The sequence below is a fragment of the Equus asinus genome, chromosome 10, assembly GCF_041296235.1.
Source record: "Equus asinus isolate D_3611 breed Donkey chromosome 10, EquAss-T2T_v2, whole genome shotgun sequence".
Taxonomy (NCBI): Eukaryota; Metazoa; Chordata; class Mammalia; order Perissodactyla; family Equidae; genus Equus; species Equus asinus.
Window position 1 is genome coordinate 94,527,466 of NC_091799.1, and position 27,177 is coordinate 94,554,642.

General features: G+C 39.6%; 1 protein-coding gene across 2 annotated transcripts in view; it reads right to left on the reverse strand.

The window, feature by feature from the left end:
* Positions 1–5,466: 5,466 nt before the first annotated feature.
* The window catches only part of BASP1 (brain abundant membrane attached signal protein 1), a 54,900-nt gene continuing 33,189 nt past the window's right edge, over positions 5,467–27,177 (reverse strand). The window contains exons 1-2 of one of the 2 annotated variants that reach the window (XM_070519847.1): positions 26,272–26,511; positions 5,467–7,059 (exon numbers count right to left, since the gene is read on the reverse strand). In XM_070519847.1, coding sequence (XP_070375948.1) covers positions 6,349–7,050 — 702 coding nt within the window. In that variant the 5' untranslated portion in view covers positions 7,051–7,059; positions 26,272–26,511 and the 3' untranslated portion in view covers positions 5,467–6,348. Of the gene's footprint in view, positions 7,060–26,271; positions 26,512–27,177 lie in introns of those variants that run through there. The other variant, XM_014837344.3, reaches the window with a different exon arrangement.

Consider the following 27,177-nt stretch of genomic DNA (forward strand, 5'->3'; position numbering starts at 1 on the left):
ACAGGTAGAAGTAGGAGATGTGATGGGAAAGGCAAAATGTGGTGGAAACAGAATAAGGAAGAGAGGAAATAAAGAACAAAACAGTTATAATGAAGTTCTGACTAGCATCCGAGATGTAAGCCACTCTAATTAGTTTGTCTTCTAATTGTGTTATTTTTGGTTTTGCTGTTTTACTATATTGTGTGTGTGTGTGTGTTCATGTTTTATTTTGAAAAGGTAGAATTTGCTCCGAATGTCACGGCAATTGCAGCTCCTGCAAGAGAAGGCAGTTGAATAGGTAGCAAGCAAAATATAGTCTCTATTATCCTCAGCTTGAAAAAAAAACCCACCCTCTGGGGAATTTGCATACCAGTCAGACTTTGGTGCTCTGCAGTGGGTGGTTCCGGCTGAGAGGCAGCTCTATTCTTAGATGTCTGTGCTGAGCAGAGTAGGATGGAAATTGTTCACCGCTGCTAGAGGACCTTCTAGTCAGTTCTTTTAATGGGGTTCACCTGTCAGATCAAATTTCCCAAACCTGGGTAAAAGGCAATTGTAATCAGACGTGTCATCCTCCTCTTTTTACGGCAAATCTCAAAACAGGGCTGTTTCTGTCAGGAACGTACTGAAATGTAGTCTTTTCCTTCCATTAAGAGGATTGCTTTCTTTTTAGGGGGGTGGAGGAATTTTTTTTCTTCCTCACTCTTTTTGTTAACAAAAGTGTATTACAAGTGAATATGTTTTCCTCACCGTAAAAAGGGTGCCTTTTTCCCTTGAATAACGACATCACGGGCCTGACTTTCTGGTTGTGTGGCTCTTAAACACAACCCAATCGACATCAAGGATTAATTTATTCAAGTATAAGGCAAGAGTCTTCAGTGCCTATTCAAACACACTTTCTACTTGAATTCCTGGCTTGAAAAGCCAAAAGCTCCTGCGGTTGCCAATAATAAGTCTTTCTTTCTAGTGATTGGAACTCAGTCTTTAAGATAATTTTTTTAAAATGTATCAGAATATTTATGTAAGTTTTAGAAAACAGATTTCTTTTTAAGCTTTAGTGTACGTGTCTACACCCACAACTTCATGGAAGCTTGGAGCCTAACAATGTTTTGTTTTCATTATCTGCAACTGCCTCAGAATTAGGCAAATATATGAAAAATAATATTTAAGAGGAGAATTCCACAAAACAGCATTTTTATTGAGACACTTTTTTATTCTTATTCTCTTAAATCCCGGACTACATAAGCCAAAACATATGTGAAGAAAGCAAATAAGAATGTTCTCTGAATGATTCTGAATTGGTGCATAATGCTCCACCATCTTCTCATTTGACCTTTTAACACAATGACCCAAAGGAATTAAAGCAAAAGAATTGGAGACATTAGATAAGGCCAAGTAATTTATAAATAAATGATATTAAAGGTGAATTTTCCTGAACTCAGAGAAAAACTCAGGGGAAACATAAAACCACCTTCAAAAAAAGCAAAACGAGGAACAAATGTGATTTTTGGGCCTTAGAAAAATATGAAAGTCAAATGGACATGAGATAAGAGATATGTGATATTGTTATTTGATTTTTCTATTTCAATGTGTACAGTTGCACTGAGTATTCTTTTTAAATATCATAGTTATTTTTCAAAAAGATATCCTCTCTTAATTCACTTAAATATATATGTGAATGGCAGTATACAGCTTCAGAAGGAAAATCACTCAATAAAACGAAGACTGAGAAAAACTGGAGAAATGCACTAAACCAATGGTTCCCGTACTTCGAGATTTTGTACACTAATAAAATTTCCATCATGAAAAAGCATGAAGCATATAGACCCATGATAAGGAGTAGCTTTTTTTCCTAATCAAAAATGTATACCTTCATTAAAAACTCCCTATATTGCCCTTTTCACTCTTTCATTAGCAGAGAAGGTAAAAAAAAAAATTGTGATGCCCTGGCCAAATAGCAGTCCCTGAGCTAAATGTTTAAAAGATTAGGTACTTGGCAGACCAAAAACAATGTCAGTTATAAATGAAGCAAGTTTTGCCTCCTCTTATAAAGATGCATTTAAAGCTCATCTGATTAATACCGCAACTATTAGTGGTACTGCTATTTGGTATATTCTTTTTTTTTTTTTTCGGTGAGGAAGATTGGCCCCAAGCTAACACCTGTGTCAATCTTCCTCTATTTTATATATGGGATGCCACCACAGCATGGCTTGATGAGCTGTGAGTAGGTCCACACCTGGGATCCAAACCCCTAAAACCCATGTTGCTGAAGCAGAGAATGCAAACCCAAGGACTACGCCACTGGCACGGCCCCTGGGATATTCTTAAAATTACCTTCTGGGCATCCAGTTTTCATTATTGTGCAAATTAGTTTAAAAGGAAAGCTTAAAATAACTTCACTGTTATTTTGCAAAATAGAAACAGCAAAATAGGAATCAAAAGGATGGAGATTAATTTCATCAATGCTGAGACAAGAAGTTGGACAACATCAAAATAGTAAATTTTATAAATTTTATAAGTAGCAGACTTTTTTCCCTACAAAAGAAACATGACTGAAATTTGCTGTATGTCAAAGCCTTATAGCTGTAAAGAACAACGTACGATGGGTGTCCAAAAGCAAGCTCTGCCAGTGGATGGTAATTGACGTGCTGAATGTATGTTTCAATGAAGATAATGTTTCAATATATTATGATGTTTCATTTAATGAAAATTAAGATTTCGGGATGCTTTCTGAAAAAAAACCTTGTGCAGCTGCTGGCACTAATAATTTACCCTACTTAGGCAGCTAAACAACACCTAGATCTCGTCGGCAACAGATAGTTGACAACCAACTCCCTGTTGTACACTAGAACTGGGTCTTGACCCCACTGAAAGAAGACTCTGAGAATGAGGAACGGCATTCCTGGATCGTGTCCATGTGGGACCTCTTCATCACTGGCCAGAGATAGGCTGAAGATGGCCTTCTCTCAGGGTTGAAGCCACGTAGGGCCACACTGGGATGCCTGGTGCACCCTGGCTCTTGGGGATTTGGGTCCATCACCATCACGAACAGGACCTTCTGGACAGGACCTTCCAGCTGGAGGGGCAAACCTGGTAACCTTGGACAAGTTCATTTCAATTCCTGTTAGTTTCCCCTGTGCACTATGCACACAGGCACGCAACCAGTGTTAGACCTGGAACTCTTCATTCTTCAAAGAGGAGATGTTGTACATGAGGGAGTCAGTGAGCCAGTATGTGGGGAGTTCCCAATCAGTGCTGACTTGCCTGTTAAGAACAGCCTGTGCACTGCCTTCCCTTCATTGCAGATCATTTATGAGGACAGAACAATCTAGGTAAATCCAAAATTAACATGGATATCTAAGTGGTTCCCTTCCTGGCTGAGCCAGTCACTCCCACACATACGACATTTTCTGCTGAATGTACATTTCAAACTACACCTTACTTTTTTTAAGTATGGTAAAATTGAATATCATAAAGCATGGTTAGGTTAAAATTCTGATTTAAATATTTTGGTGACCACACTTCATTGCTTGAACACAATTCTAATGCAGTTAGAAAATAAATAAATAAATATATATATATATATAATATATATGTCATATTTTAATTCTCCTATACCCTACCTAACAAATCTAAGCATCAATAAAGAAAAATATCTCCTTGGATTCATTTATCCCTAAACAGCAATTTATATTAATAAATGTTAATGCAAGAGGCTGATTTGATTGTTCTGATCACCAAAAATTCTACTGAACTTTTTAATTTAAAAAAGAGGACACAAAGACTGTGAATATTTCACATATTACTTCCACCAAGCACATTTATCTGCAAAAATTGCATGGTATTTAATATTAGTAACCATTTAAATGGCCTCCATGGTTCACAGAATCTGCTCTCTCCCCACCACCACTGCCAACCCGCCCCCCAGCTATTTTATATATGGTAGACACATCAGCAATCATCTGGACATTCCTCTGTTGTTTTTCTCACCTAAAACAGATGCTCGGTGGTTAATGTGTTTACATATTTCTTGCATGCTGTGCTTTCAAGCATTAAGCGTTCGAATTTACTTCACCATAGAAACAAGGAAAAGCGCCAAACGTGATCAAAGACATGCATTGAACCCAACAGGTATAATATTTGCCTAATATTCAGTTTCACATTTTCTTCTTCCCCAGTATTACCCACTGGCAACATCTTAGGTGTGGTACAGACTGCTCAGAAGACAAATGGAGAGGATTCTTTTCCCCTTTTTATTTAAACATGTAATATAACCTGTAAGAACAAAACCAGGGTCATCTTCAACCACTATATCGCTAATGTCCCTTTGGAAATTCATTCCGGAATACTGGCCTTTCACAAATTCTATAGTAAAGTTCCTATGTTAGAGTATAAAACTGTACTTATTACTCTGGGTAATTACTACCAATCCCACTGCCTCCCAAACCTGCCATTTAACTGACTCAGGCATGAGAAGCCTTCATAGTGGCTGGCGTTATGTTCATTTTTAAGTGTTTTATATTTGAGATTTGATTGCTAATATCTAATTGGAATAGACCCAAATTACTAGCACGAGATCCAAGAGACAAATCCTTCTTTTCTTACTTTAAAGAACTGATGCCCATGCCTGGCCACTCCATGAAAGCCACTGCTTACACCGGTTCTCCAAACCCTTCCCCAAGGACAGACTATATGGAACCTGAGCAAAGTGAGGGTCACCATTCAAGCTTGGAGGAGAAATCAAGGGATGGAAGCGACATCACATCTGTTAGTACATACCCATCCATCCTATAAAATTGTCCCAGGCATACAAACGAACTACTAAATATTTCAGAAGTGAAAGGGGCCTTGCCTTGGAGAGCCCAGAGCCTTTGCCCTCACGTAGGGAAAGCAGTGAAGCTGGAGGTTAGAAGTGACTTAAAAGGCACAAGTCATTAGTGCAAAACCAGGACAGGCCTCTGGTCACTAAAAAAGCCAACTCCATGCTTGCTTTCACACTGCTACAATCTCATTGCCTGCTCACGACACTCAGGGTCCCTCTGCGGGCCCCATCACAAATATGACAAATAAAGATAATTACAATAAAGCAAAATGATCATCAGTGGGTTCACAACTGACATATGTATGATGTTGTTCTAAGATCTTACAATTCTCCTTTGCCCAGCCTTCAAGATCAAATCTATTTATTGTCTTTTAATGTGTTTTATTCAAAAGATTTGTTCTTTTTAAGTAAACTAACCACACCTACATTTTGATAGGGTACATATCCATAGACACAGTAAGTTTTCAGTTTAGTCTCTTCCGAGATAATTTATTGACACTGATCCAGCTAACTTTTTAAACAAATAATGTGCACAAAAACTTGAGGATCTTGCTTTATACTTCTATCCAAATATATCCAGGAAAATGCCCAATACAGTACTCTGTTCTCTATTGAGGTGATTACCACGGAGAAAGGGGTGGTAAAAGAAAACCAATAGTCTTTATTACTTCTTTTTAATTGTTTAACTTTATTACTGTTGCACCATTTATACAATTACATATAATTTCAATGCATCCATTGTACATTTTTTTTGTGTTTTTTTATTTTTATTTTTTTTCCATTTTCCAATGAGTGGTGTGTTGGTGTCTGTGACACAGAATGGAAGAGAAACTGGAACTGCAATGAACGCAGACTTTTTTTTTTTTTTTTCATTTCCACTGACCAATAAACAGAACTACAGGTGCACCCAACCACGGACATGCATTAACTCGTCATGAGAAATCTAGGGAGGCTAAGTAGGATGAGAGAATGTTTGTTACTCCCAAAAATACCTGGGGAGGAAGAATGGAGTATTGGCATCGAGATACATGTGGATAGGCTAAGTGGGCTGTCTGAAAGTCGGCATTCATCCACAACATTAAAAAAATATCAAAATAAGAAAGGCTGTAAATTAAAAAGAAAACACAGAAAATACTGCTTTCATAAAGATCTGATTGCCTTGGCACAGGCCCCGTGGGCAGAATCAAACCATCACTCCCAACTCCCCTTGCAGAAGACAAGATATTCAGATCTTAGCGGCGGAGTGCATGTAACAGCAGTTCGGGTACAAAAGATGTACTCCACTTTCAGACATTGATCTTTAAAATCCAGGACCGATTGGTAAAGTTGAAGGTATATTAGATATTTCCCCACAAAAATACTATTTGGATTCTCCCCACCCCCTCCCTCCCTTGATGGGACAACATCCTTTTTTTTTCTCTTGGGCCATACATATCATTACTTCCAATTTGAAACAAGTTAGTGTAGGAGAGAGAGAGACAGAGAGAGAGAGAGACAGAGAGAGACAGGTTGTTTTTAAGCGCTATTCTTTTTTCCATAGGCTGTCCTTGTTACTCTTTGACTGCTACGGTTTGATCCGAATTAGCTGCCGGGGCCTCGGCAGGTTTAACTTCGTCTGCGGGGGCTGCAGGGGCCTGGGCCTTGGGCGTGGAACTGGGTGCTTCCGTCGCTGCTGGGGTCTCCTTGGAGGATGCGGCAGCCTCAGTGCTGCTGGGTTTTGAGTCTGAAGCCGGGGCCCCGTCACTTTTCGTTTCCTGCGCGGCAGGAGCTGCGGGAGCCTCAGTCTTTGTGGGTTCCCCTCCCTCCTTGCTCTTGTCATCCACCTTGGTGGGGGCCGGCTCCGCAGGGGCCTCGGCCTCCGATGCCTTGGGGGCATCGCCACCCGCTGCAGGACCCGAGGCAGCCGCCTGCTCCTGCTCCCCATCCTTTGCATCCTTCGGGGGTTCTGGCTTCCCCTCGGCCGCTCCCTCCGTCTGCTCCGGCTCTGCCTTCGGGGCATCTTCCTTGGCAGCGTCTGCGTCTTTCTCGCCTTCCTTGTCTTCAGGCTTGTTGGCAGCATCTTGAGCATCCTTCTCCGGCTTCTCCTCCTTGCCCTCCTTCACCTCTGTGGTCTCCGCAGCCGCCTGGGTCTCATTCTCCTTCGGGGTTCCCTCCTCTTCTGTCCCTGCTCCTTCGGCCTTCTTGTCTTTGTCCTTGGCCTTCTCATCATTCACATTGTACCCCTTCTTCTTCTTACTCAGCTTGCCTCCCATCTTGGAGTTCTGTAACACAACACAAACAGAAGAAAAAGGAGTTACTTGTGACTCTAGACTGAATGTTTGCGTTCCCACCAAATTCATAAGATGAAATCCTAACCCCCAACGTGACAGTATTAGGAGGTGGGGTGGGAGGATTAGAGCCCTCATGAATGGGATCAGTGCCCTTATAGAAGAGACCCGGAGAGCTCCCTCGTCCCTTTCACCATGTGAGGACGCAGCAAGAAGACAGCCTTCTGCCAATCAGGAAGCAGGTCCTCCCTAGACACTGAATGCCTGCACCTTGATTGATCTGGGACTTCCCAGCCTCCAGAACGTCAGAAATAAATTTCTGTTGTTTATAGGCCACCTGGTCTATGGTAATTTGTTAGAGCAGCCAGAACGAAGACACTTGTCAAGTATGAAAACTAAAAGGGGCTTCAGTTTACAAAGTAAAGAGTTCAGAACACTACTGAACTGTACACTTTAAAATGGTTAACGTGGTAAATTTTGATGTATTAAATACATTAAATATATATTTAAATTCATTTAAATTTAAATTTTATTTAAATTTAATAAATAAAATTTATTTAAATTTATATATTTAAATTATATATAAATGTATTAAATATAAATTAGATGTATTTTGGCACAATTAAAATAAAAGTGAATCATAAAAAAGTAAAGTATTCAGTTACAGAGTGTCTAATTGCAGTAAGTTGAGGAAATAATAAGCTAAGATCAAAGAATTGGTGATTAAAGCCTAAGCTTGTCAATCGTAAAGAGAAGGGCAGCAGTATTTATCTGTTTCCCAATGTCCAATTCAAACACCAAGTATTGAACACTTGGGTACAAAATGGCGGTGGCAGCCATTTTCAATCTATAGCGTAGCTAGTAAAAGGCTTCATAATTTTAAAATATTTTCCCGAGAAATGGCACAGCTGTCATACAGCACAAACCACAAATTTCTAGAAAATAATCTCAAACTACAAACTCCTTTCCAACTCCGTTATTCACACATATGTTCATACAAGCGCACACATCTTCAAAGACCAAACGCAAGGAGGATTTGGCCTATCTGGTTATTAAGTAGGACCAGTTAAAGGAAATCTGTGGCCCAAGAAATGAAAAGCAGAGTCTCTAGTTACATCTGGTTTGTTGGTTGTGTCAGACTTGTATTCATTGTTTTTCAAAGTGTTCTTGGCCTAAAAGAAATAGTTGCAGAGTAATATAAAGCTGTTCTTCATTAGCAATTTCCTGATTAGAATTCACACTAGATATGCAAGTTCAACAGTCATTAACAGCCCTTTTCACTCAAAGTTAAGTCTCCAGCTTCCTGGAGGCTGACACTTTGATTCTGGCACAAGAACTTCTGACTGTATTTGACTCTTGAATTTTTCTCCTCTCATACTAAAGCATTAATCCAGGTAAATAATAAATTTAGCCCAGAACTATTGCCAGAGCTAAACAGGCATTGCTGTTTTTTCCCTTCAAGAGCATTTTTATGGCATCGTATACCAGTGAGAACTCACTGAAATGGTGCCCTTTAGAGGAAAAGTGGTTGCTTTTCCTTGACAAAGTACGGCAGAAATCACACTGCAATATTCCCTTTAGTTCCCACAAATAAGAAAGGTCCAAGAGAGAGAAAGCTTCGCCCTGGGCCCCCGTGGAGGCCATAAAGTAACAGGTGAGACCACCTGGTTCCGGTCCAGGTCTGGGCCTACTTCTGGCAGAATTATAAAGCACGCCTTGCTCAGATGTTACTTTTTTTTTTTAATCATCCATTTAGAACAGAAAATTTGCTGTTTATTCACCACACTTCTTGGAGTCATGATTCATAACAGTGATATAACCTACATTTATCTGATTTAAAAGTTGGGTGTTGGGTAAGCGATCCCTATTATTCAGTCAAAATTTGTCTCAGCACTCCATATGCTAATTTCCTGTCTGCAATGAGTTTAACAGCTGTGGGGGGGGAAAGCAATAAACTGAAAGATGACTAAAGTATTGTTCCTATTCTCAAGAAAAGTCTTTATTATGTTACCAAAGAAGGAATTTCTCTTACACATTTTTTTTTTAAAGGGTGGCTGTTGGTCATAACCCACTACAGACTTCCAACGGGCTCTGACTTAATTTTTGTTTATTTCTCCCTCAGAAGTGATAGCAAACATATATGGTAAAAACACAGTTAAATATACTTTTATCCTACAAGCAATCACAAGGCAATAAATGAAAAATAAATAAATTGGACCAGTGTTTTAAATCGTAGTTTATAATTCTTTCATTTCTTAATTACCAAGTATACACGAATGGTGTATGCAAAATAAATTTCAGCTCTGTGACCTCAATATCCATTTTGGTACACTAGGTTAGAGCTAAGAAATAGGAAACCTGACAGGTCTGCCTTTAGCATCATCTCCAATTCTATAATAGAAACCCATATAGCAACTTAGAAATTAAAAGACAAAGTGTAAATGTGGTGTGCATTGTGAACATTCCATAGGAGTTGGGCTCTCTGAGACGCACGGCGTGAAATTCTATATAGCCATCCCCAGAGGTTTAAAGTCATGTTGGTTTACAAACCTAAAATCTACGTTACTAAAATTGGTTCTCTGAAACAGAGTCAGGGCCATTTTCTATTTTTTGTTCTAAGCCCAGCTGTGATTCATGTCTGGGTAGGCAATGAATGTACATAATCAAGTTGTAAGTAAGAAAGTGTGTCTCCGTTCCTGTTTGTTTTTCAAACACAAAATTAATAAACACCCCTACTTTTTGCTAATTTTTTTTGTGTTGGTTATAGTGAGGTACCAGACAGAGGCTTATAAAATCCACTAGAAGCCTGGAAAAGCAGGGTCGTCTGGTTATTTCCCAAGATAATATGGATGAAAACCTTGCCTTCACCCAGGGGTAAATTAAAATTACAATTTGAAATCCATTAACTGCTACCTGGGTGTGGGGCACAATCCTAATCCTAAACACATCACTGAGTTTTTTATGTAATCCTCTCAACAGTACCACGAGGTAGTATGGATAGATACCACGAGCGTCCTCCTTTTACCCATGTGGAAATTCTCACTGGCTTAATTCACGGAGTGGTACTGTAGGGAAAAGGCCAAGTCCAACAAAAGTAGGTAAGGCAGGAAGGCACCATCTCCGAAGTCAAAGGGAACTCCACTAAGAAGCTGGCAACTGGGCAGAGCTCTGGTCTCAGGAATGTCACCCACTCTGGGTCACAAGGTTAGTGCAGCCTGGGGTGAATTGGAACTCAAGACATTGACAGGATAAGGAAGAAATTCAGAACTTCAGGTACTCTCTGCCCCGAAACTTTTCATCACTGCATTTTCCAGAGGAACTTTATATCAAGAACCTTAAGAAATAAGAGCAAGCAATGGGTATATATATATTTCTTTTTTTTCCTTTCTGAGGAAGATCAGCCCTAAGCTAACATCCGTGCCCATCTTCCTCTAGTTTATATGTGGGATGCCTGCCACGGCATGACCTGCCAAGCGGTGCCATGTCCACACCTGGGATCTGAACTGGCGAATCTGGGCCGCTGAAGCAGAACGTGCCAACTTAACTGCTGCGCCACCGGGCCGGCCCCTTCTGTTACTACAAATTTTGAAAGAAATCAGTGTAGAAAGTTGGAAGTTGGAATTTCTAAGTTAAAAATAAAAGAAGCAGGGGCCAGCCCGGTGGCACAGGGGTTAAGTTTGCACGTTCCGCTGCTCAGTGGCCTGGGGTTCGCCAGTTCAGATCCTGGGTGCGGACATGGCACCGCTTGGCACGCCATGCTGTGGTAGACGTCCCATATATAAAGTAGAGGAAGATGGGCACAGATGTTAGCTCAGGGCCAGTCTTCCTCAGCAAAAAGAGGAGGACTGGCAGTAATTAGTTCAGGGCTAATCTTCTTAAAAAAAATTAATTAAAAAAAAAAAAAGAAGCAGCTAATAAAAAACACAGCAACCGGTAATCCACCCTGGAAGTCACTTAAACCTAAATCTAAGCTACAGTGAAAGGACAAAACTACATTTGTGTTTCTCCACGTTTAGGACATTCATGAGCCTTTGAGTGGCACAGCAAGAACCCTCAGACAGATGCTGAGGCACCGAACTCCATGTGTTAATACCGATAATCAAACGCCAAAGTTCATCTCTTGGTCACAACATCTCAAAGGAAAGCAAACTTGGGAGTTGTCCCTTAAAAATACAGGAGAATTCTATGTCACAAAGGCTAAAATTATATGCTTATGGCTTGAAATTAGCTAGAAAATAACTCACAATCAATAACAAGAGAGAGAGAGAACTTCACTGTGCTTCATCTGGAAAATGTTGAACAAGAATTATTTCACTGAGTTTTACTTAACCTCAATGTCCTTCCAATCTCCTGTACAATAAGAAATGCCAATCTCTGTGGCCCAGCCCAGTGGTGTAGTGGTTAAGTTCGCATGCTCTGCTTCAGGAGCCCAGGGTTCAAGGGTTCAGATCCCGGGTGCAGACCTACACACCACTCATCAAGCCATGCTGTGGAGGCGTCCCACATACAAAATAGAGGAAGATTGGCACAGATGTTAGCTCAGGGACAATCTTCCTCACCCAAAAAAAAAAAAAAAAAAAAAAGGAGAATTTAAAGTGAGGCATAAGTATAATGCTTGACATTTTATGGGCTGCAATAATTGTTAGTTTCTTTCCCCATCATTTAATTTTGCAATTCTTAGCTAATTCTGTAAAAACTCCAAGAGAACAGTAGAACGTAGGTTACACACACATACACACAAGTTCTAGAATCAGGCATTAGAAGCACTGTAATTAAAAGACTATTTTAAAAAATGTCATCAAAAAGATTTTTGGTATGTGTGTTCCAAGCACGCTCCTCCTGACTGAGTGTACGTGGAAAAGAAGAAGTTTGCACAGTTATCTGTTGTCACCATACGGACAATATTAAAATAGGTCTACTTCTTTGATCTGAATGTTTTACATACTAAAAGTTCTCAAGAATTTAAAGTCTTTTTTATATATTGTCTGTTATACCAAGAAATCGTTCTCCAGACAGAAGTAAAAATTATAGATTAATCATCAAATCTACTTCCTCTACTGGAGTGATGCTAGAAGAAACAGCATCTCATCTTCCCACTACCTCTTCATCACTTGATCCAAGGAAACAAGAGGAAACACCATTTCAGTCATCAGGATGCAAAAAGAATCCAAATTCTTCAGTTAAAACTCATTTACTGCCTCATAATCTATATGTGAGAGTGGAAAACCTTGATCTACACCTTTTCTTGGCTAATAAGCTAAAGACAGGATGTTTACGAGGGAAAGTAACAGTCAATCTGGGATGGGAAGTGGAAAAATAGGAGGGAAGTGGAGAAAGGTTCAAAGGAGGATCAGTGGCGGTTATCAAGCCGGCCAGCTCGGTTCTCTCATTTGCCTCCCCGTGTCAGGAAGCTCAGAAAGTTTGCATCCATGTTATATACACCCACCACCTGCTGAGACCGACTTCAGAGCATTGTTGTTAGCTTACACTACACACTCATTTCTGACACAACTTTTCTTTGTTTACTGGCAGCAAATGACTTTTCCTAACAAAGGACAGTGTGTATTTATGAACTTTCCTGAAACTTCTAAAGGTGTGTATCTCTAACGTCTTCAAACCTAAGAAGGTACATAAAAGAACAACTTCCTAGCTAGGTAGGCTAGGTAAGGTGATGATTTTTTTGTCCTCAGAAATAACTACACGCCTTAAAGTAAGAAACGGCCTAAAAATTAGACTTTAATTATTTCTCCAAAGCAAATATTTGGAGGATTCTGTTGCGTCTAGGAGCTAACAAGTATTTCTTTTCTTTTAAAAGGAAATCTTGTTTATAAGCTAAGTTCATCTATGAAGTTGAATATTATATATATATAAAGAAAAAAAAATGTGATCTTAGATATTGCTACTCCAGCAAACCTAAAAAAGATCAGCTCTTACCCTTGAGAGCTTCAATTTTATATAAAAATTTCTTTGGGGGATTGACGGCAAGAAATCATTTGAAACGTTACATTGTAGTTAAGATACTCTTAAGAAACAGAGATGATCTCTTCTGCAAAGTTTGTCCAATTCTTTATTCCTTCCCCTCCAGGAATTACCAACCAGTGGTCCTGTCAGGGAACATGGAAGATGTTTCTTAGCCATTCAAATCATCTAAGTCTTATTTACTTTGTACACACAATCCCTAGGACACGCTGGGCCCAAATCACTTCCGTACAAGCTGAATTATCACAGAATTTCATTAAATGACCACAATTCTTGCAAACTCTAACATGATCAACTCATCTAGAACTTTCCTAATATGCTCTTAAAATTTTTTCTCACCTTAAAATATACCAATCTATCAGCATAGCCTACTGAACTAAAATTTAGTCTTTCATTCTGAGAAAACAAAGGCAGATGGGCGGGGGACAAACTGTCATTCAGGAAAAATTTAAATAAATTATAAAGCTTTTCTTTAAGACTTGTGTCAAAAATAAGCCACCTAGAACTCAGTATGATGTTTGCCAAAAATGGCAAGCACACTGAGTGCTGGTCCCAGCTGTCAGTAATTTGCTATAAGACTCTGAGCAAGTCACCTCCCCCTCTGGGTCTCAAATTTTCTATTCAGCAAGATGAAGATATTAAAGTTCATTCTCTTTCTGAAAAAGAATACGTATGTAAATATATATATTTATATATCCTATGAATGCTTATGGCACTAAACAAAATGCTACGCGTGAGAAAAACGTGGTACAACCAATGTTTTTGTCTAAATGTTTGTGCCCCCCCCCCCAAAATTCCTACGTTGTAACCTAACTAACCCCCAGGGTGATGGTATTAGGAGGCCGGCCTTTGGGAGGTGGTGAGGTCATGAAGGTGGAGCCCTCATGAATGGGAATAGTGCCCTAACAAAAGAGACCCCACAGAGCTCCCTAGTCCGTTTCACCATGAGGTTGGCAGTCTAAGCCCAGACAAGGGCCTTCACCAGAACCTGACCACGCTGGCGCCCTGCTCTTGAAATTCTACAGCCTCCAGAACAGTGAAAAATCAGTTTTAGTTTATAAGCTGCCTAGTCCATGATACTTTGTTATAGCAGTCTGAAGAGGCAATCAATAAAGTTCTATATTCCTGCTAATTATCATAAAAACTTACACTATCTTGCACTCTAAGATTAAATTGACAACCAGTTGGTTTATTGCTATGATTGGACTTCTTTGTACATAATTTCAACATATGGGAAGCTTGTTAAAAATTAGAATAAAAATTTGTAAAACAGCACCCAAATATTTATCAAAAAATAGATTTTTTTGATGTTTTCCATTACATTTAGGAAATGTTTGCAGAATAATGTGTCAGCAGTGTACGTAACGAATGGGGATGGAACTGAACGTTGACGACATCTCAGATGAAGACAAATGTCAGAAAACTTAGGTGTCATTAGCTTTGCTCATGCAGAACTGTTTCACAGCGTTGTACTTATAGAAGGTGCTCGACTGTTCCTCCTTCACCTACTTTCATGGGTCCTTTACTAACTGTTGGTCCTGCTTGGCAAGACTTGCCCTTTGCCCAAACTCTTTGAGAAAGACTGCTGACTAAAAACAACCAAATACTAACCATTTTCCATTTTATGCCATGCCAAAAGTACTTTAAAACTATCGTTTCAAATACAATTTAAGTCAGTCTATGGGGGACTCATCACAATTCTTACAAACTAACGTGACCTTCAGTTTAGTGTTGTGAAATGTTGAGAAAAACCAAGTGGGAAGAGTTCTTAGGTCCCAATTTATAGAACAATGTATCCACCTCACCCGCTTCAAGTAAAAAAACGTCAGCAAACTTCTAACCTAAATAGAAAGATAGTGGCATGAAACAATCACCAAGCCAGGAAAGCCATATGAAAACAATTTCCTTTTCCTGCGCTGGATCACGAGGGAACCACTTAAATACATAAATTCTGCGTTTACTAATCTAAAACGAATTAATCTGCTTCCTGTATATAAAAACTGCTTATAAGACACAAATAAACTCACACAATGTGGAAATTATTTTCTTGCCACCAGGGTCTCCACGACAGTGTTTGCAAATCCTTCGGGAACACACGCTCAGTGCAAATGGAGGACTTGCCTTCTTCTAAAGCAAGATCGTGCTGTTTTACAGGACACTATCACTCAGCACTTAGTCATAGGTGGCCTCCCGACAGCGTATTTTGTCTGCCAGAAAGCGGCTTTCACCCACTTGCTCCTGGCACCCAGCAGTGCCAGATTCACTTCTTCCCCCATAAATGCGAAAATTCTCAAGTTCCTAACCACAGACTCCTTCATCCTCAAGAGCTGGCAAGAGATATTTAAAATACACAGGGTGATTTTATTTATACCTAAGTTAATCTTCTCATGGAAAAAAAAAGACAAAGCATCTTGAATTTTTTTGAAGAAAGTGGATTAAATTCCCGAGATAGAATAAATGTTAAGATTGTCTAGTGTCACAAAAATGGTCAAAGTTGCCAAAGTTGAAGGTTTTAGCTTCAGACTCATTCCTTTTTCCTTCCTTGGACAAGTCTAAAGGGGTTAACACATAAGCACTATTATCACCATGCAAATATACCACTTATGTTGGGAAAAACCATTTTTTTTGTTTTGTTTTTAATTGAGCCCAGGAATATTGAACATTTCTTGTAAGGAAAAAAATTTTAATTTGTTCATAAAAGTCCGTATCTTTTCATGATTCTCTTCTATCTTCAGAACCTGATTAAAAAGTTTTATCTAAGAAATCGCTCATGAATTGCTCTTTTTCAAAATCAAGGGATAATTCATTTCTACATTCATTGTAATGGAAAACCCACACAGAACAAAACTAAGAACTAAGACCTCTGACCATTTTTACAGAGCTATCGGGATGCAACATTATACTTCAAAATGTTTTGTTTCAAGTTTATAAAGTGGGAAAGAATTCCAGGCCAGTTACAGGTCTTCAACGCCAGCAGCTGTGCTTCGGGAAGGTCAGCACGAGGTCACGTTGACTTTAAACACAGTGAGGGCAGAGATTCCTCACCCTCACATGCAAGAGAGAGGGAGCGAGCACAAAAGAGAGAGAGAGAATGAGAGAAACAGGAGAGAGAGAAGGCTTCTCATTTTGAATAAAGTCTCTCTTCCCCTCCCTATACTGCTTCTTCTGAAAATCTGCTTCACCAGATCCAATCTTTTTCCGCATTTTTAATTTATGGAAACCGAAGCCAAATATTCTATCTTGTAAGCTTCTCTAGCAGGACACCTTCAAAGGCACAGAAGAATGAAAGGATCCAGCAGTATAGGATTTAAACGTTGACTCGACTCTGCACCAAAGCTAAAGCAATGGTAACAGGAATCAGGAAGCCCAGCAGAAGTTTCCCTGTTCTCCAGTGCTAAGAAAGGAGCCCCTTTTGGCAGGGGCTATTTGCTGTGGGGAGTGGAGTGGCTGAGCTGACTCGGTCCTCTGTAGTCTCTATAGAAGATGGTTCTGCCCCTGCTAAGGACTGAGGTTCTCAAATCCTATGGCTGCTGCCAAGTGAAAACACATGACTCAGCCCCACTGACTTTGGTTTCGGTCAAGAAAACTGCTAGTGTTTCAACACAAAGGAAGGCACAGCCCTATGTACCCAGATGACGTCTAGCCATTATGGAAGTTGTTCCTATGACGTTTCAGTGAAATGTAAGGTTTCTGGGAGCTATCATTTACTGTTTCCTCTCTTTACTCCTTGAAATAATACACTGACTAAATAGTTGGGTATACGCGAGGAAGAAAAGGAGAAACGTGGGATCAAATGAAGCTTTGAGTAGTAGAAACAATAGCATCGTCATCACCAACTTTAAGATTCAGTCCTTTGAGGCAGCTCTAAGTAATACCACGCCATCAGGCATCCTAGAAGAGTCCCTCTAGAAACCTGGGTCATCCATATAGCCTTCAAGAACCCTTCTGCATCTTGGTAGCAAGCAAAATTATTAGTAATTAAATGTTAATGTTTATCTCAGCCTACGTGCTGAATTTTAGATATTTTGATATGCAGATGATCACCACTTGCAACTGCTGATCGTCATTTTGGTAAGACTTTGTTGGTTATATCCATTAGTTAGTGTTGCCCAAGGCTTTGGATGAAAAATGCAAGCCCCAATATGATGAAAAATCGCATTGTTCCTCTTCAGAAAATGCAACCTTGCATAATGACACAGTTTCCAGGCATTGATTACCTCAAAACCTCAGGGGATTACATGCACGGCATTCTTCCTACAGTTACTACATACTCCATGACACCTCCCAAGTCCATTTCTCATTAGCATATTTTTACATTTTTTTGTTACTCTGTCAATGAACAACAACGTGATTCTGTGACAATGAAAATCATTGGCATACGTTAACTGGTGTATAAAACAAAACAAGAAAATGAATGATATAGAATTTCTCCATATGATCCAAAAGTTACTATATTTATGACTTCACATGCTATTCCTATTTACACTTTCTGTCTCTGCATTAATAATATCTAGGCACTTTCTCTATAGCACAGTTTGAATCATACAAAGGTCCCATCCATTGCCAAGGTTATATTGTGAAAATACGAATCTGGATTAACCATTTCCTCTAAGACCAGGAGAACAGAGTTCTTAAGGATGACATCAAACAGATTACAATGAAGAAGATGACTCCAAGTCTAGAGCAAAGCCCAACATGAATATGCAGCAGTATGTGTCAGAGCCTGGAGTGTTATTTCTGGTCTGATCCCTTCATGATGTGATCAAGGCAAGAAATAGCCTCCCTTTGATTCTGTTTCCATCGTATAAGCAGAAGAAAATAGTACAAGGATGCTGAGAATGAATCAGTGTTTCTTGACAAAGTTAAATATGTGGCCACAGCATATTAACTGTATCCTGGAACAAGCCATTGTCACTGTGAATTCAAGGCTGCAAAGGTTCAACAGGTTTATATACAAGGCAACCCATTATTGATTTTTTTAAGGTAACATATAAAGTTAGGATTGATTCATGAGTTGCATCTGCAGACAAACCCATCACCAGACACATGGAGTTTATAATTACTCAGGCCTAAAGAACTCAAGAGATTGGTCAAACCAGCTGAAGCAAATGTTGAGACAAGAGAAAGGGAAAAAAAGTTTTACCTTAAGGAAAGAATTTAAAAGAATGAAGAAACACAACAAACTCAAAAAATATTTTCAATAAGAATAGCAAAAAGAAATTAAAACATTAGGCTATGTCCAACAATTTTTATTTTCGACAAATGACTGGACCTTCTCTTTTAAATGGTCAAAGTTTTTGTTCTAAAAAAGGAGAATGAAATAAAGACAAAGTAGCCTCTGTGTAATTTTCGTATTCCTACCAGGATGTGTTCTGTCACAAGGATTTGCTGCCAGGTTTTATCAACGCCTAATGATAGTTTCCATTGCTGGAGTTATTGTTCTCAGTGTCTGATTCAGTCAAAGCTTCTATTCAGCAACTGTAACATCACCAACATTCAGGGGATTGGAATGTCCTTTGGGGAGAAGGAACTGTAGTAAGAATTATCAACCCATGTGTAAGCTCCTAAGGCAAGCTTATTAGATATTGAGTAAAATTGTAGAGAAAACATTTTAAAGACAATTTATTCCCTTGTCACAATAAAAATGTACTGTAAGATGTGCAAGAAATATTTGGAAAAAAGTACACACACACTCACACTTCTACAACCCAATTTTCCCAGAGAAGTAATTAAGATAAGTTGGATCTACAAAGTCAGAAAGCCCTCCAATACAAAGAAGATTAATCACAAGTCACCCCTCCATCTTTCTCCTCCACAAAGTCCGGGCTAGCCCCACAGAAGCATTCTCAAAGTATCTTTGGGGATCTGTCATCAAAAACTCAACATGCAGAGTAGCTTCTGGAACTTCAGATGTTCAGAAATTATTCTATAAAAATATACTTGATCTTACTGGGAAAAGAACTTTTTTGAAGGGGGTACTGTTAGCCATGACACAGAACATAAGTGAGCAGAAAGCCTACTAAGTCTAGCAGGAAGGATGAAATATACAGAGACGATTAAAATAAGAGCAGGTTAAGTGTCACAGGAGAGAGAAAAACAAGAGAGTTTTCCCAGAAGAGATGATCTTTAGTTGGAGCCAGGGGATTAGGAAAGTTTTATAAAGAAGGTGGAGTTTGAGATAGTAGAAATATCAAAAGTAGTTATGCATACAGTACTTACTCTGCCTAGGACTGTTGTACTATTTAATCTTTACATATGTTAACCCATTAACTGTCTCATCAGTCCAATAAGGAAGGAATTATTACTTCTCCACTTTACCAGGAGGAAACTAAAGCATATTGGAGGCAAATAACTTAGCCAAGATGATACAACTAGTAGTCTGGAGATGTGGTATGGACCCAGGCACTCTGGCTCTTGAGTGAGGTTTCTTAACCATCATGATAAACTGCCTTGAAAGATAGCCAAGCTATAGATGGAGATGGGGAAGTGGAAAGTGTTTATATCACAGTGAACAAACAGGAAGGGTCCAGTCTAGATTAGAAGAATACCCTATTTACATTAAGAGATAGGTAAGGACTCATTTACCTGGAGGAAGGGATGATGGAATAGAAATCTATAAAGGTTCTCTAATAGAATGTTTGTGTTTAGGTGGCAGAAGCAGAAAACCAGCTCTTAGGGGAGTTATAAAAGGGAAAACAAAAATGTGTCAGAAATCAAAAGAGGAGAGAATTTTAGGAAGCAGTTTGGAGGAGTTATATGCTGCTGCAAAAAAGGTTAAGAAAGATAAGAAGAGAAATTGTGCAATTTGATCTGGTGGTGAGTTGTCAACTACTGACCCTGGAGTGACTCAGGTAGAGGAGTGAAGACATATGCCTCTTTGGAAAGACTCAAAGAGCATAGGAGGAACCAGAAAAGAGATCCACAATGGCCCACATAAAAGAGTGTTGGTAAAGTGAAGGCAAAACCCTGCAATCTTGTCAAGATTGAGCTTTGCTTATTTGTTTGCAAGGATCTGGAAGAACGGATAATATATGTGGGAAGATGGGATGAGACAAAGAATAAGGAGAGAAACTAAAGTGGAAAGAAGAGGGAGAAATAATTGATAGGGCAAGGTTCTGGAAAACTCTGAAAGGTAAGTCAAGATTAAACTTGGCAAAGAGAGACACTTACTGTACAGATGGGGGAGAGAGAGAAAGGAGTGAGGTAAATTCCAAACGCAAAGGTTGCTCCAGACTCAGCAACGGCATCACTCTCTTTCAAGTGAATATAGTGCAAGTTGAATTATTCTAGACCAAAGACTCAATAAGATCTGTCTGTATTAAGTGTCAGATCACGTGTCTTTGACATAGTCATTTATCTTTCGGTACTTTAGGTCTTCATTTGCCCTGTCACTTATCTTCTCAGGTTCTTTCGCATTACAACACTTAGGATTTCTCAAGTACTGGGAGGAAAAGGACAGACATTTCATCAACTAAAATGCTAAATAATTAGCATGGTGACCACTAAACCTGGAGAGGTCTCATTGTGAAACAATCGGACGTGCAAAAGTAAAGCAAATAAGCTCACTGCTTTATAAAAGGGTTTGAGAGATCCGGGGATGCACAGTTGGCGTTCTCAATGTAAGTATGAAAAGGACCTCAGTTGTAAGAACTCCTTTACTATCCTTATTCTTTCCTTATTATGTAGTCTGGTCTTGGTCTTTATGTAAGCCATCCATCTTTGGTAATTTATCTGTATCACCATGACTTAACCCTTTCATATTCTATTGTACCGTGTTGGAAGTTTTAGCAGTAAAACAGATCTAGCCTCACTTGAACAGTGACCTAAAACCTTTCTTCAGATTTACTTAATATATATCTGATGACCCCAGAAGATTGTTTTACAGTTGTTAATGCACGATGGGTACTTGATAAATATTGCAGACTCGTTACACAGATAAACATGCAATTTTCAAATTATAAACTTGTAAGATGTAAGAGTCAATAGAACCAGGGCTATAAATTGAGTTATGTAAACTCAACTTCCATTTAGCAGTAGAAATACGTATGCTAAATTATAACTGAAATTTCCACTCCATTAAATGAGACAGGGCCAAGTTGCAGGGCTCACCCATGATGGCAAATTCTATGGCACTAGGACCCATCACATAATTAAAAACGAGGATGCAAAAATTACTGCAATAACATTGACAAGATACTTTTCTTTTAAGTGACCATGTATATATTGTAGAAACCAATTTTTTAAAGTATCTCCTAATTGATTCTACAAGTTTTAACCATAAAACTCTAAATTGCTGCTGCTGCTATAAATATGGCAGAAGACAGTTAAGCTTGTCTTTGAACACAAAGGTTGACTGAATGCAGATATGCAGAGGGGTTTTATTCCTCTTTGAAATATCCTGCTACATGCAGCAAACACTATCAGAAAACATGTATTATTCATTTTCATCATAGCCTGGTATACTTTTAGAGTTTGCTATGCATTCACATCATTATTTATTTGCACTTAACGGGTGGTCCTTTCAAAAGCTCTGGTTGTAGCGTTCTAAGTTATTACTTTATGTGATTCACCTGCTCTTTTAGTCAATAATGCTAGTAAGTAAACCACAACCGGCTCAGGAAATGCAAGCTGCTGAGGTCACTGCTGAACCACTCCTGTTCTCCACAGACCCAGGAAACTAATGTCTTACCCCCACAACTAATTTAGAACCCTCAAGACAGAATCAAAACTCAGCACAGAGAAAACTTCTAGCAGTTGAGATATTTTTGCTGCTTATTAATGGACTAGACAGACCATCGTGGGCTTGGAGCCATAACAGACTCACTCACTGTAGCCTACTCGACAACCACAGACTGGCGGCCAAGAAGAAGAGAAGATCAAATGCAATTTCACTTCTAGTAATTTCTATCTGGAATCATTAAGACTTAGTTCACACTTTTTAGGACCACCTAAAATTGCCACATATTGACAACTTAAGTCTTTTTTTCCTGGCACCAATAGCAAATGTAGCATTTCCAATCCTAAAGCTATTTCATATTTTAATCACTTCCAATGAAAATTATTCTAAATTCTTTATACGTGTCCTTGATTTTTCAACAAAGAATTTGGTTTTTTTCTTTCTTGTTTTTCTCAAAAGCCCTTCTCTTCAGGATTCTTTTTTTTTTTTAAGATTGGCCCTGAGCTAACATCTGTTGCCAATCTTTTTTTTCTTCTTCTTCGCCCCAAAGCCCCCCAGCACATAGTTGTTTATTCTAGTTGTAGGTCCTTCTGGTTGTGCTATGTGGGATGCCACCTCACCATGGCTTGATGAGTGGTGCTAGGTCCCCACCCAAGATCCGAACCAGCGAAACCCTGGGTCACCAAAGCATGCGAACTTAACCACTCAGCCACGGGGTCAGTCTCTGCTTTTTTTCTTTTTTTTTTCCCTTTTTTTTTTTGAGGAAGATTAGCCCTGAGCTAACTACTGCCAATCCTCCTTTTTGCTGAGGAAGACTGGCCCTGAGCTAACATCCATGCCCATCTTCCTCTACTTTATATGTGGGACGCCCGCCACAGCATGGCTTTTGCCAAGCGGTGCCATGTCCCCACGCGGGATCCGAACTGGCGAACCCTGGGCCGCCAAGAAATGGAACATGAGAACTTATACGCTGCACCACCAGGCCGGCCCCTGCTTATTTCTTGATGCCATGCTTAGCACAAACAGGGGTTCAGTAAACATTTGCTGAATTAGGAAAGAATGTACCAAATCCACAGGAGAATCTATGTGCTGTGTCTAGCTTTGAAAGCCTACCTCAATGTTGAATTTACACAGCACGGTGTAATATTTAACGTCATTTGTAATGCAACCCCCTCCTCATGAATCCAAATATCTCTCTCAAAATTTCTCAACCAAACATTCCCCCCAAGCTGTCCATGTTCGCACTGCTCCACACTCACCTCCTTCAAATTTGAGCCTCTTGGCTACTTAATGAGGCACTGAGCAATGAAGAAACACAGAAGGTTTGAGTTCCAGAGTGCTAGGAGATTTCAAAACATAACCGAGGGGTATTCCTTTCTAACCATGGAACTGCTACAGAACAAAGTCTGTGTCTTTTACCCCCATATCTGATATATGGTAAAAACTCAATACATAGCTGTTCAATGAATGAATGAATGGGAATGAATTCTAATTGAAGCAACCAGAACTTAATACCAATTTGTCCCTTATTCATGATGTGATTTGGAGCAAAGTCACTCAAATTCTCTTATTTGGATATAATGTTTCAAACAATAATTGTGAAATTTGTGTATTCAGGATCATCTGAGGAGCTTGTTAATAATGCAGGTGAGGGGTCTCTTTCCAGACATTAATTAGCGGGTCCAAAGTGGGTCCTAAGAATCTACTTTTTAACAAGTTGACCAGGTAAAGGAGAAGTCAGTGGTTCAGAGGCCACTTGTTGAAAAATATAGACACCTGGCGTTTGCAGTGACAATGAGTCAGCTAAAGCTTTTTGCATCATCTGTAAAAACTGAAACTTGAAAAATCCCCAAGACCAATGTGATTACTGGTGGTTACAAAGCTGAAAACAAGCATGGAAGAACAACCTAGCTGGGTCTCACCTAGGGTAAAGATGGACAGAACAGGGCGGTGTCAACCCCAATGAAATTTCATCAACTACTGAGCCGTTTTGCTTTGAGTTCTCTTTGTTACCAGAATCACGAATCCCTTACAATTACCAGGGCTTATTCTCCCTCCCAGAAACTCCCCAGCAGCCAAGTGCCCCCACACCCCTCTACCACCCTCCGCCCACTCTCCCACACAGCCCTGTCATTAGTGCCTTCGTTTAGCCACGGAGGAGGCACCGCACAAGCAGCCTGCACAGAGGAGCAAGGCTCCTTACCGAAGAGCAGTTTTATCAGCTGCAGAGAAGCCTCCCTGTCTACACCGGGCCTCAGGCGGGCCCCCTGTTATTCCAGCAACTTCTGTCCCTGTTGGTGGAAACAGCACAGTGGCGATTTGGCTCCACAAACTCCCTTCTTACATAATCTGAGGCTTTGATTGTTGTTGAAGGTTTACAGCCTGCCCTGTGAGACAATACTGTTTTCAGAAGCATCCGCTTTATGTAATTAGGGTTCGAGTTTCAGAAAACAGGTTTTTCTCTTTCCGTTCAAATGGAACTTTTGGAACTTTGATGGCCTGCCAATGAGTTTTGAGCCCTGATCCAACATAGTCTGTGGGAGAAAGCGATTGGCAATGGGGTCAGCAGGTCAAGTTCAGCTATGTGAACTTGGGCAGGGAAGTTAGCCTCAGCAAACTCAACCACACCTATAACGAAAAAAGGGGAGGAGGTTGTTACAGCATCAAGCGGAGTGATTTGTAGGAAAGGATATAGTTCAGCTCATGACACATCGTAAGTATTCAGTAAATTTTCATTGACCTTCCTTTAGCTAAAACCATTTCTCAGCCCTGTTAATATACAATAGAGAGTAACTTCGAATTTCAAAATTAAGTAAAACAGAGGTGGAACAAATTACGATATTCAAAACAAGCAAACAAATGGAAATTGATTCAGTTATAATCAAAACAATAATCACTTTCCTTAATGTTTAAATTCTAAATTAAAGCCTGCAACATCCATTACATAATTTGTAGATTTTAAGAGCAAGTCAATGTTATTAAATGGGCAAAATCTTACAGTAATAAGAACAGACGCCTCACGTTGGGAAAAGATGAATGCCAACCAGAAACACCAAACGACTAAGTGAGCCCAGCATGTACCAAGGCAAAAACGTTCCAGAGAAAATCAAAAGGGAGAACGTTCCTTACAATGTTCTTTAAAGCAAGCTTGGGAAAGAGAGAGCCTTTTCCAAACTGTATTTCCATCTTACTTGCTAAGGTAGATTGAGAAGCGGTGGCGAAGGGCCATGCACAATACTCTGTTCTGCCCATTTCACCTGTTTGGAGTTCAATAATAGTTTAAAGATGGAAACATGAATAAACCTTTTCCCTAGGAATATTTTCTTTTTCACCTACAGCTATAAAATAATATGATTCAAACACAAAGTAAAGGAAAGAATGACCAAATATCCCTCCTCAATCTTAGCATAAAATTCAGGCAAGAAGTCAGCCACTTCTCCATTTTTTCCTAGAGGCTTAGAAAAAGCAAGTCAAGAAAACCCAATTGCCTGAATCCATGAGCAGTTTTCTTGGAATTAGGGAGCCCCTAGGGAATGCGGTGTTCCAAGCCACATCAATACCATCTTGGTAACTCAGCCCGCTGACCAAGTGCTAAATACCATCCCAACACGTGGAAGTGAAAACAAGGCATCTATTTAAAGCTTCAATGGAGTCCTTCTCCGTGTGTTCAAGCCACGCAGTAACTTACCCGAAGCACTCTCCTTAGAAAAGGAACTAACACCATTCAGTGTACATGATTTTGTGAACTTGAATCTTTAAACAATATCTGTTCAACTTGGGCTTGAGACTCACCATAGCCAGTACTAGTTGCTTATGGAAAGCCACTTTTACCTCCCCAGGGCTTGGTTATTTCATTTGTAACATAAATGACTAGAATTATATCCCTTAGGTCTATAATTTTTAGTCTTTACACAAATGTGCAATAAAAATTTATTTATTTAATTAGAGCGTATTGAGCACTGAAATCCACTTATGCATTTATTTCAGAAACGCCACAAACATCCAGGCACTGTCCTAGGTTAACTCTCACATCCCACAGATCTTTCAAGTCTAGATCACAGGAAAGCTATGCCTCTTAAAAGGGTCAAAAGGAACAGCAAATGCTTTGTGGGCTGGATTCTGATGGTGTGGCTTACACAATTTTAACAGGTACACTACAACAGAAAGTCAATTTATTTTGCAAGAGTTAGAACAGAAAACACACGGGCAGAGGCCCAAATCTTTCCTGATGAGGCTTTCTGGGCTCTCCCTGGGATGTCCTTCAAATTTTTTGTGCACTGTCTGAGATGCAGACCAAGACAGGAACTGCTAAAAGTGGGGTGCTGAAAAGCAAGCGTGGGAAGTCACGCTGGTACCAAAGAAATGAGGAACAAGTAAAACCTCAGATGTCAATAGCAGACACCTCAAGACTCAGTCAGGGACAAATTCCTTCTGATTAGTAGAGCGGGGTCCTATCCTACGCACTCACCCATGTCTCCAACATGTGGGTGTCTGGAGTTCCCGTCTATAAACCTACTCTGATCTGTAGGACATTGCTAAAGGGAACATACCTGTGACAGCGTGAGTCTTAAGCAATCCTGAAGTTGTGACAGGTATAGTTGAGAAGAGGCGTAGTGTCTTAATAACAAAAGTCAAAGGCAAACATCTTGTCTGTTTAAAACAGAAGGTGGAAGTGATAGAAGAGGTACTCAATGCGACAAAGTCTATCTGGGTTATATAAGCTGGCAAAACTCAATAACTACTACTCACTCCTGCCACCAACCTTGCCTTCCCACAACTTCCTACCCTGTAACACCATCAGGGTAGTACGTTACAAATTACAACATTTCCTGATTGACATGAGGCATCAGCATGGGGCAAGCGATTTCAAAACCCACAGCACGTTGGCATAGGTACCACAGATTCCATATGACTCTTAGATGTAAGGAGAGTACAGAGGAAAAGCTTGGAAACTAATACTAGGCTATGACTCATGAGTGTTTTAATGGGGAAAATCCTAGTGAACTTATTATAGTATTAAGTGGGTACATTATTTTACTATGCCATTACCATGGTGGGACTTAAATAGACTAAGTTGCAGCAGAGGGAAGGAGAATCTTTGTTAGAACAGCATCCCCCAGCTCCTGTGACTATAGACCCGTCTCTCACACCTCTGGACCTTTTCCAAGGCTTTTCCATAAAACAAAAGGATTCAGCTACTTCATTTCTAAGATTTCATGTGTCTGAAACACTCATACAATAAATATCACTATAGAAAAATTTGCATGTCCCAAACTGTTTATACGTTTGAAACAATGGGTCCAAATAAATAAATAAATATGTTGCTGGCTAGAATAAATTCTCACGTAACATGAAGAAAAATCAAAGCTATACTTTCAGTCAGTTGGAGGCTAAAAAGAAGCAGAGGGTGAACTGAAATTACCTAAGCCCACTCATAAACGAGGGAGCGTCTATTA